We start from the raw sequence: 11,611 nt of genomic DNA, 5'->3' as shown, positions 1-11,611 counted from the left end.
CACTTCATCAGAGCTGCCCTACAGTCCTCCCCAACTTCCCTCCCCGAGATAGGAGTTTTTAATGCCATCCTTTAGATGAACCACGTAAATTTAAAAAAGAAGCTACACCTAAATGTTTACATGCCTTTAAATATTTCACATGAGATTGGGTGCATTCTGGGTGTTAACGGCTGTAGACAAATATTTCAAACCCAAAGTAAAGTCAATGTTGGTTTTGTGCTTTTCAGTGATGTCTTGGCATTGCCCATTTTCAAGCAGGAAGATTCCAGCCTTCCATTGGATGGTGAAACAGAGCATCCACCCTTTCAGTATGTGATGTGTGCTGCAACGTCGCCAGCAGTAAAACTGCATGATGAAACACTTACTTACTTGAACCAAGGTTAGTGTGGCTATGTTACATTTGACATGTAAGAACTTACAGAAATACAAAATAAATATTTTGGCATTGTAGCCAATATTTATTATTGGTAATAATTAAAAATTAGGATATTTTTCTTAAATTTTACAACTTAATGAAAATTGTAGGAATTTTACTGTGAGCTGCTGAAGTAATAGTTTGTGTAAACTGGTTTGCATTAAAGAGGGTCTGAAGAGGAATATTTATTACAGGATTTTTAAGACATAATCCAAATGAATAGCAAATAGGAAAGGATGTCAGTTATTTTTAGGGACAGTGATTTCAATATGGAACTTGAGAATGAATCAGAAGTCCATCTAGCAAGAAACCTGAATTTTAAACATGAAGCACTTATGTGCTGAAAATAGACTTAAGCTGCACCAGGATGGAGTCCGTGGCTAAATAAACAGCATCAAATTTTATCTTCTATATCGTTTGTACTTTATGTCAGAGTGTTACGTTTCAGTGATATGAAACGGATGGTGGGGAAGGAGGGAGAATAGAGATGTGGGGGTAGAGTTTACTCTTTTTTTTTTGGATACTGAATTTTGCTCTATCGCCCAGGCTTGAGTGCAGTGGCGCAATCTCAGCTCACTGCAACCTCCGCCTCCTGGGTTAAAGCAATTCTCATGCCTCAACCTCCCCAGTAATTGGGATTTCAGGCAAGCACCACCATGCCCAGCTAATTTTTTGTATTTTTAGTAAACAGGGTTTCACCATGTTGACTAGGCTGATCTTGAACTCCTGACCTCAGGTGATCCATCTGCCACACCCAGCTGAGTTTATCTTTGGAAAGAGGAGAGATTGCTGTTTGGAGTTTGGGCGCAGGCTGATGTGACTTATCACTGTAAACAAAAGTACTTGGAATGCAGGGATTAATTTGTTGGATACATATATTGAAAGCACATTGAATTCTGATTTAAAAATTTTTTTTGAACATTTTTACTGTTTTATGCTCATTGTAGAAAAACTGGGAAATATGTGAAGGGATAATGCTGAAAATTGACTCACATTTTTGGTCAGTTTCTTGCCTGTATGTACATTTTCTTTCAAAAAATTAGAATTATACATTTGTTCACTTAAAAGTATGTAGTGTTTATTTTTCTGTCATTAAATCCTAGCATTTATCATCTTGACCAAAAGTTTTAAACCCAAGATTTTCCATAAATTCTTAAACTAGTTTTAAAATTTTCTGTATGTGTATATTTCCTTCCTTCCCCTTCCTTCCTTTCGCTCTCTGCTCCCTTTCTCTTCCCCCCTTTCTCCCTCCTTTCTCCTCTCCCTCTTCCCCTCCCTCCCATTTCCCTCTTTTTGGTCTTGCTCTGTCAACCACACTTGAGTGTAGTGGCACAATCATGGCTGATTGCAGCTGTGACCTCCCAAGCTAAAGTGATCCTCCCACCCTAGACTCCTGAGTAGCTCTGACTATAGGCACAGGCCACCATACCTGGCTAATTTTTTAAAAAAAAATTTTGTTAGAGATGGGGGGCGGGTCTCACTATTCATTGCCTACACTAGTCTCCAACTCCTGGGCTCAAGCCATCTTCCTGCCTCGGCCTCCCCAAGTTCTGGGATTACAGGCATGAACCACTGGGCCTCGCCTTTTTTCTCCCTCCCTCTCTCCCTCCTTTCTTTCCCTTTCCTTTCTTTCTTTCTTTTCTTCTTTTTTTGGAGATAGGATCTCGCTATGTTGCCCAGGCTGTTTTTGAACTCCTGGGCTCAAGCGATTCTCTTGCCTCAGGCCCCCTGAGTAGCTGAGACTACAGGTGTGTGCCACCAGGATTGGACCAGACTGAGACATTGCTTAGTATTTTTCACCCTACCTCTTTGTCTACTGAATAATAGAAGCTTACTAATTTAAACTATTAAGACAAACACCCAGACCTAGTAAAGTATCTTCAGCTTACTAGACTTGCTTTTCTTTTTGTATTTTATTTTATTTTTTGAGATAGTATCTCAGTCTGTCTCCTAGCCTGGAGTGCAACGATGCAATCTTGGCTCACTGCAACCTCCGCTACCCAGGCTCTAGTGATTCTCCTGCCTCAGCCTCCAGCGATTCTCCTGCCTCAGCCTCCAGAGTAGCTAGGACTATGCACAAGCCACCATGCGTGGCTAATTTTTGTATTCTTAGTAGAGATGGGGTTTCACCATGGTGGTCAGGCTGGTCTCAAACTCCTGGTTTCAAGTGATCCACCCACCATGGCTTCTCAGAGTGCTGGGATTACAGGTATGATGGTCATTACAGGCGTGACGCCCAGCTGAAATGGTCATTCTTGATGAAAAATATTTGTCACTATGTAATGCTGTAAAGAATAGTAAAAATAAAATTCTGTGTAGTCTTCACTTTGTCAGTAGAAGTTAGAGCAAGTTTTTCTAGTTGTATTAAAGTCTTGTGTCATTTTTTGTATTATTTTTGAACCACAGAGGGACCAAGTTTAAAAACTGTATTTGTGTTTAAGTCTGGGTGCGGTGGCTTATGCCTGTAATTCCAGCACTTTGGGAGGCCGAGGTGGACAGATCACCTGAGGTTAGGAGTTCAAGACCAGCCTGGCCAAAATGGAGAAACCCAGTCTCTACTAAAAATAGAAAATTAGCCAAGCGTGGTGGTGCACGCCTGTAGTTCCAGCTACTTGGAAAGCTGAGGCAGGAGAATCTCTTGAACCTGGGAGGTGGAGGTTGCAGTGAGCCTAGATCGTACCACTGTACTCCAGCCTGGGTGACAGGAGCAAAACTCGGTCCCCCCCACCCACCCCTGAGTAAAAGCAACTTGTACTTGTGTTTGCTTGGTTACTCCTGAATAAGAAGAGGAATTAAGTCCCTGACTTTACTGTGGAGTAAAAACTGTAGTCCCAACATGGAGCAACCAATGGGTGGAGAATTCGTAGCTGGCTCTCCCTTTGGGCAGGGATCTGGCTGGAATAGGATGCCTTTTGTCTTAACAACTAGGGGCTGAGCACACCTCCTGATAATGAGTGAGACTTTTGATCTTACCTCCTTTCGGACTCCAGATTGCCTGCATTGCTGCTGCTAGATCAGCCCCTAACTCTTCAAATGAAAAGAGTTTCTCCTAGTTACTCCCAAATACATTTTCATTTGGAGGCTGAATTCTACTTGGAGAATACTCTGCTAAGAATGTTAATTAACACACCTGTAATCCCAGCACTTTGGCAGGCCAAAGCCGGCAGATCATCTGAGGTTGGGAGTTCGATACCAGCCTGGCCAACATGGTGAAACCCCGTCTCTACTAAAAATACAAAAATTAGCCAAGTATGGTGGCACACACCTGTAATCCCAGCTGCTTGGGAGGGTGAGACATGAGAATCTCTTGAGTCTGGGAGATGTAGGTCGCAATGAGCCGAGATTGCACCACTATACTCCCACCTGGGCAATAGACTGAGACACTCTCAAAAAAAAATAAAAATAAAAAAAAATAAAAAGAATGTTAATTAAAATTCAGATCTTAGGCCCTAGAAACAGCATGTTTATTGGATTAAGAATTCCATTAAATGTTTCAGAAATTTTTTTTTGTTTAGTTTCATTTTTCATAATAGATTTCCTTCTGATTAGTTTCAGTTCTTGTTACTAAGGTTTTATGATAAGAATAGGAGTTGCCGGGCGCGGTGGCTCACGCCTGTAATCCCAGCACTGTGGGAGGCCGAGGCGGGTGGATCACGAGGTCAAGAGATCGAGACCATCCTGGTCAACATGGTGAAACCCCGTCTCTACTAAAAATACAAAAAAAAATTAGCTGGGCATGGTGGTGCGTGCCTGTAATCCCAGCTACTCAGGAGGCTGAGGCAGGAGAATTGCCTGAACCCAGGAGGCGGAGGTTGCGGTGAGCCGAGATCGCGCCATTGCACTCCAGCCTGGGTAACAAGAGCGAAACTCCGTGTCAGGGGGGAAAAAAAAAAAAAGAATAGGAGTTTAGAAATAAGGTGGGTTGGGACTCCATGCTTGGATCCCCTTCCACGAACATTTCCTTTGTGGAAGCCATCTTTGTCGCTCCGGGATTTTCTCTCTCGAGTCCCCTTCCATGAACACTCCCTTCGTGGAAGCCTGTGTTCCCCTCCTAACCTCCATCTCTCTCTCTGTTCCCTTCCACTCAGTGTGGAAGCTGCTTTCCTCTCCTGGGTTCTGTCTTTCTGGATTCTGTCATTCATTGTGAGAGTTAGCAGATTCTTTCTCTCTCCTCCTGTTTATCTCTCTCTTAAATAAATAAATCACTTTAAAATAAGTAAATAAGGTGGGGTTTTTTTAGACTCTATCTAAGATTAAAAAACAAAACCGAAAAAAAATGTGCCTATTTCTTTGTTTTGTTTGTTTTTTTTTTAATTTTAGATGGAGCCTCGCTCTGTCGCCAGGCTGGAATGCAGTGGCGCAATCTCGGCTCACTGCAACCTCTCCCTCTCGGGTTCCAGCGATTCTCCCGCTTCAGCCTCCCGAGTAACTAAAAATACAAGATTAGCTGAGTGTGGTGGTGCGTGCCTGTAAGCTACTCAGGAGGCTGAGGCAGGAAAAAACAAGAGAATATAATAGTTTCCAATAGGGAAACCACTTGAAGCATTACAAATGTTACAGAGCCTTTTCTTTCTTTCTTTTTTTTTTTTTTGAGATGAAGTTTTGCTCTTGTTGCCCAGGCTGGAGTGCAATGGCACAAACTTGGCTCACTGCAACCTCTCCCCCTTGGGTTCAAGCAATTCTCCTGCCTCAGTCTCCCCAGTAGCTGGGATTACAGGCATGCACCACCACACCAGGCTAGTATTTTGTTTTGCTTTGTTTTGTGTTTTTGAGATGGAGTCTAGCTGTGTTTCCCAGGCTGGTGTACAGTGGCATGATCTTGGCTCACTGCAACCTCCGCCTCCCAGCTCAAGTGATTCTCTTGCCTCAGCCTTCCAAGTAGCTGGGATTACAGGCATTCACCACCACACCCAACTAATTTTTGCATTATTAGTAGAGATAGCGTTTCATTGTGTTGGCCAGGCTGGTGTCGAACTCTTGACCTTGTGATCTGCCTGCCTTGGCCTCCCAAAGTGCTGGGATTACAAGTGTGAGCCACTGCACCTGGCCTAATTTTGTATTTTTAGTAGAGACGGAGTTTCTTCCTGTTAGTCGGGCTGGTCTCGAACTCCTGACCTCAGGTGATCTGTGTGCCTCCGCCTCCCAAAGTGCTGGGATTACAGGTGTGAGCCACCGTGCCTGGCAAGACTTTTCTTTTTAAAGTTAATTTATTAGAAGAGTCTTTTCTAAAAACCCACTTTGATTTTAGAAGAATAAAAATTTAGAGTGCTTTAAGAAAGAAGCAATAAGTCTTGTGATCTATGTGTGGAAATAGATGGAACTATGTGTGGAAATAGATGGAAGGGCTCTTCAGAGTACAGATGTTTCCTCCTTAGATTGGCCACGAAAAATAGCACAAAAGAAGACAGAAACATTGAGATTTCTTCCTGATTTCTTTCAATTCTGAGAATGAGAAGAAAATCCCAGTGAGACAAATTTTCTTCCCTTCCTTGGTAGCCAGATGAAAGGAAGGGTTTCCAGGACCCTGTGCAATTTGTCCACCTCCCACCTCTCTGATTGCTTTCCTCTGGATTACTCTCATCATGTCAGGAGACTGCTTTGGCCCTTTTCTCTTTACACTCACTGCTTAGGTGATCCTGTCTTTAAATGGGTTTATCTAACAACTGTACCCTGAAGAGCCCTTCATTATATCTCCAACCATACTCTTTCTTGTAGCTCTAGATTTATAAATCAGCTTGATTATTAACTTGGATATCCTATAAGTATCTCAGTCAGACTTAATATATTCAGTTAACTCTTGATTTTTTTTTTTTTTTTTTTTGAGATGGAATCTTGCTCTGTCACCCAGGCTGGAGGGCAGTGATACGATCTCGGCTCACTGCAACCTCTGCCTCCTAGGTTCAAGTGATTCTCCTGCGGCAGCCTCCCGAGTAGCTGGGATTACAGGTGCCCACCACCATGCCTGGCTAATTTTTTTGTATTTTTAGTAGAGACAGGGTTTCACCGTATTGACCAGGAAGGTTTGAAACTCCTGACCTCAAGTGATCTGCCCACCCTGGCCTCCCAGAGTGCTAGGATTACAGGTGTGAGTTATGGCACCCAGCCAACTCTTGATTTTTCTGCTTCCGGCTGTCTTTGAGGTCAGGAAATGGCAACTCTTCTTTAATTCTTTGACCAAAAATCAGGAGTAATCCTCAACTCTTCTTTCTGTTACACTTTATATCTAATACAGCAGAAAACTGAGGGATTTATGCTGATCTGATAGGCGAAAAAGGATTTCAGTGTGGTTTAATTTGCATTTCTCTAATGGAAGTTGAGTGTTTTTTAATGTGTTTAAGAACCGTTGGCATTTCCTTCTTTTGTGAACTCACATGTTCATTTGTTTTGCTCATTTATTTTCCTCTCTTCCTCTCTAGAGATACTGGACATTTGTTAGCAATTTTATAGGAGCTCTTTATGTATTGGGGAGATTAGCCCTTTGTGTGTAATGCCACTTGCAGATATTCCCTGTTTCACATTAATTTGTCTTGACCAATCAGAATCTCTGAGTCAAAGGGTATAGTAATTTGTTGACAGGTGCAGCCAGATTGCCTTTTAGTTTATATTCTGTACATTATTCAAGGTTATTTCTCCCCCATACTTGCCCACTCAATTTTTAATTAAATACTTCTTATGGCCGGGTGCAGTGGCTCACGCCTGTAATCCCAGCACTTTGAGAGGCCAAGGCAGGTGGATCACCTGAGGTAAGGAGTTCAAGTCCTGCCTGGCCAACATGGTGAAACCCTGTCTCTACTAAAAAATAATACAAAAATGAGCCGGGCATGGTGGTGGACACCTGTAATCCTAGCTGCTCGGGAGTCTGAGGTAGGGAGAATTGCTTGAACCTGGGAGGTGAAGGTTGCAGTGAGCAACACAGCGAGACTCCATGTCAAAAAAAAATAGTAATAAGTAAATATTTCTTATTGATCTGCTAATCAGCATAACCCTTTTGTCAATTTTTATTTCCTAAATTCTTGTGAAGTTGAGTGTAATTTTAAATATAAATGGTGTATTTTTTTTTTTTTTTTGAGGCAGAGTCTCACTCCATCATCAGGCGCCGGGGTGGAGTGCAGTGGCGTGACCTCGGCTCACTGCAACCTCCACCTCCCGGGTTCCAAGCAATTCTCCTGCCTCAGCCTCCCGAGTAGCTGGGACTACAGGCGCGTGCCACCATGCCCAGCTAATTTTTTTGTATTTTTAATAGAGATGGGGTTTCACCAAGTTGGCCATGATGGTCTTGATCTCTTGACCTTGTGATCCGCCCGCCTCGGCCTCACAAAGTGCTGGAATTACAGGTGTGAGCCACTGTGCCTGGCCTAAATGGTGTATTTTTTAAAAAAAATTTATATTCTTTATTTTGAAAATTATTTCTTACTGTTTTCAGAATTTAGATCCATTGTTAAATATACTGCATATATCTTCTTCCAATCTATGTCTTACTTTAATTTTTTAAAAATGTCTCCTGCCATAAAGGTGTTTTTAGTGTTTCTCTGTCTGTTGGATGAATGTAAGCAATATTTCTTTGTAACAGACTATATATATGTTGTTTTCCGTCACCAGCCTTGGAGTGATGTAGTTGCATTTTGATAACCCTTTGTTGAATTTTGATTCTGTCATCTAGAATTCTTTGTATATTTTTCTGTAAGCCCCATGGGAGTATGAATGAGATACTGGTAGTAACAAAGATTCTCAACTTTGTGTGATATTATAAGCATTCTTTAATTTTTACTGATTTTCTGCATGCCAAATTATACTATCATTTTTGTTATTTAATAACAGATAATCCAGAAATTATTTTTGTGGATTTGGAGTACATTATTAATTTTCTTACAGCAGCAGTTTCCCAATTATCTAGATTGATATGTGAATATCTGTGTTTTCTAATGAACACTGTAAGTGGAAACAACCCAAATATCCATCAACTGATGAATGGATAAACAAAATTTGGTATGTTCTTCACACAGTGGAATAGTATTAGGCAATAAAGAGGAATAAGTAGTATTTGGTAGTGAAAAGGACTGGTACATACTACGTATGGATGAACCTTGAAAACGTTATGCTAAGTTTTAAAAGTGAGGCGTAAATACCCACATATTGTGTAATTCTATTTATAAAAGTATGCAGATGGGCAAATCCGTAGAGATGGAAAGTAGATAGTGATTGCTACCAATTGGCAGGTGTAGAAGGGGGATGGAAAGTGACTACTGATGTTTATAGGTTTCTTCTTAGGATAGTGGTAGTGGTGATGGTTGCAATGGAAACTGACTATACTGAAAACTAATGAATTACACACTTTTTTAAAATACGAATTTTATGGTATGTAAACTGTATCTCAGAAAAGCTGTTAGAAAAATTAGTCTTAGATAATGCAGGCATAAAAATTTAGTGTAAGAGAATGGCAGATGAAGATAAATTGACAGAGAAACTCTTGTCTTCTGTAATAATGTAAAAACAGAAGGTTGGTGTGATTTTCAGGGAAGAGAACGATCAACCTGAATTTGCTTCTTTAGCAAATTAACAAATATCATTGTGTAATGTATGTTCTGAGAAAGATGCATTATGAATTATGTTAAGCAAAGTGATGTTCTTTATATGGATCATTTTTTATACACAATTTCTTTGAATAGGTCAGTCTTACGAAATTCGGATGCTAGATAATCGGAAAATGGGTGATATGCCTGAGATCAGTGGAAAATTAGTAAAGGTAAGGACAATCCATTTTAATTCCCAACAGATACTGTATTTGTTTTAAAAAAATTAATTTCACTTCAAAAATTGTTGTATTAAAACTTTTTAACTTTTTGAGCTATATTTTGTTTATTCACCTGTAAAGTGGGAATTATGGCAGTTATCAGGTAGAATAATTGTGACAGACGTTGGAAATCAAGGAGCAGTAGAAAAGTTAGTTGCAGTTATGGGGTAAAAAACTTACCACCACAACAAAAAACTATAAGCCTCTCTAAAAGTAAAAGATAATATGAGTCCTACAAATTTCTCTCACATTAGCCTCTTTTTAAAACTGTTTCAAAGAAAAATATTCTACTTTTAATTGACTGCCCCTTCAACATACTTATCAGCTATGGATAGTATTTGAGGGGTGGGGGAAGCAGGGTACTAAAGTCATATTTTTATATATTGTTAACAAATAATTTCCTGTTCAAGCCAGCAGAGACTCAATGAAAATATTAACTGTATCATAGTCTCAGAAAGTTATTTATAAATGTTTCAGAAGCATTAGTACAAGTCTGATATCTGAATGTATTTTTTTTTTAGATGAAGTCTTGCTCTCTCACCTAGGCTGGAGTACAGTGGCGTGATCTTGCTCACTGCAACTTCCGCCTCCCAGGTTCAAGTGATTCTCCTGCCTCAACTGGGATTACAGGCATATGCCACCATGCCCAGCTAATTTTTGTGTTTTTAGTAGAGACGGGATTTTACCATGTTTGCCAGGTTGGTCTTGAACTCCTGACCTCAAGTGATCCACCTACCTCAGCCTCCCCAAGTGCTGGGATTATAGGCATGAGTCACTGTGCCTGGCCTATCTGAATGCATTTTGATGACTTGTTATACCGTTCCTGGAATGAGACAGTATTTGGTACTCCAAACCTGTAGGAAGTGAAGTAGGCAGGGGTGGAGAGCAGATAATTTGTCTAGAAGTTGTAGAATAGAGTGAAATGAGTGCTTGGATCAAATTTACCTGTGATTATTTTTCCCCCTCAGATACTTCAGATAATCTTACTTGCAGATTAAATAGTTGAGAATGAATTTTGCATATATAAGTTCTCTTTTTCAAGGGAGCAGGCAGTGTTTTGGATTTTTGTGTGTGCCAGTTCTTTTCTTAAAAACTCAGTAGTTAACTACTATTTTAAATTAATAAAGTTTTACCATTGTGCCTGGGTTTCTCGGTCTGTTTTTTCATTTTTAATAACTCTTGTATGCATTTGGCATTTTCTTTATAGGAATAGAAATTTCACTCATTGATTTTTGGGGCAAGATTGCTGAATTGCAGTAACAAGTTACTTTATAAAATCAATACCTAAGTAGTCATTTATGATTTTAATTTTTAAGTTATAACTCTTTGCACCAAATAATTGTACAGTAATCTAGGTATTTGAGGGCAGAAGAGTTCACTTACGGAATGTTTAAAACAGAATCTGCTTGTATATGCTCTACTGCTACAGGTTAGCACATAAATAGTGGAAATGCTTCTGCATTTCAGCTGGAGCAGTTTAAAAATACTCTTTTCCCCCACTTATTCTACAGAGCATCATAAGGGTTGTATTCCATGACAGACGGCTACAATACACAGAGCATCAGCAACTTGAAGGATGGAAGTGGAATCGCCCAGGAGACAGACTTCTTGATTTAGGTACAGGTGGTGATCAGAAGACCATGGAGATGAGGATATTGTTTAGCCAAGCCCAGTAATGTGTTGTGTTGGCATCATGTGTTATTACTTGTGTGGGGAAAGTTTTAGGATCTTGTGCCTTGGGAGTTGTTTTTGTACACACACACACACACACACACACACACACACACACACACACGCATGTATGTAAGTATATATTTTTTCTTTTTCTTTTTTTCCCCATCCTTGTATTATAAAGAACCGAGAAAGTTGTTTTCTAGTTAAAAAGTCAAGTAACTTTTTGGTGCTAAACTAACACGAACCCGGAATTTTATGATTTCGAAACCATTTAATTCTCAACTGGTACCATCGATCATATTCTTTTTTTGAGAAGGAATCTCACTCTGTTGCCCAGGCTGGAGTGTAGTGGCGCAGTCGGCTCACTGCAACCTCCACCTCCCAGGTTCAAGCGATGCTCGTGCCTCAGCCTTCCGAGTAGCTGGGATTATAGGCATGCACCACTGCGTCCAGCTAATTTTTGTATTTTTAGTAGAGGCGGGGTTTCAGCATGTTGTCCAAGTGGGTCTCAAACTCCTGACCTCAGGTGATCCGCCTGCCTTGGCCTCCCAAAGTGCTGGGATTACAGGTGTGAGCCCCCGTGCCTGGTTTTATCATATTCTTAATAACATGAAATATAAACCATGGTAGGAGAAACTATGATACTCATTTCGGTGGGTTTTGATATTGAAGTTGATTATGGAGGCCATTGAAGGACAAAGTTCAAAGTAGTTACAATTGTTTCATTAGAA

General features: G+C 40.4%; 1 protein-coding gene across 3 annotated transcripts in view; it reads left to right on the top strand.

Moving 5' to 3' along the window:
- Positions 1 to 11,611, top strand: part of UBP1 (upstream binding protein 1) — a 50,538-nt gene that overhangs the window by 14,478 nt on the left and 24,449 nt on the right. For all 3 annotated transcript variants that reach the window (XR_005198938.1, XM_017521707.2, XM_017521706.1), the window contains exons 2-4: positions 228 to 379; positions 9,082 to 9,158; positions 10,718 to 10,823. Coding sequence is in view for 2 of the 3 variants with exons in the window: in XM_017521707.2 (XP_017377196.1) it covers positions 228 to 379; positions 9,082 to 9,158; positions 10,718 to 10,823 (335 nt within the window). In the remaining variant the exon portion in view is untranslated. The remainder of the gene's footprint in view (positions 1 to 227; positions 380 to 9,081; positions 9,159 to 10,717; positions 10,824 to 11,611) is intronic.

Source organism: Cebus imitator, unplaced genomic scaffold, assembly GCF_001604975.1.
Source record: "Cebus imitator isolate Cc_AM_T3 unplaced genomic scaffold, Cebus_imitator-1.0 Scaffold21, whole genome shotgun sequence".
NCBI lineage: Eukaryota > Metazoa > Chordata > Mammalia > Primates > Cebidae > Cebus > Cebus imitator.
This window is presented reverse-complemented; position numbering and strand designations above follow the sequence as displayed.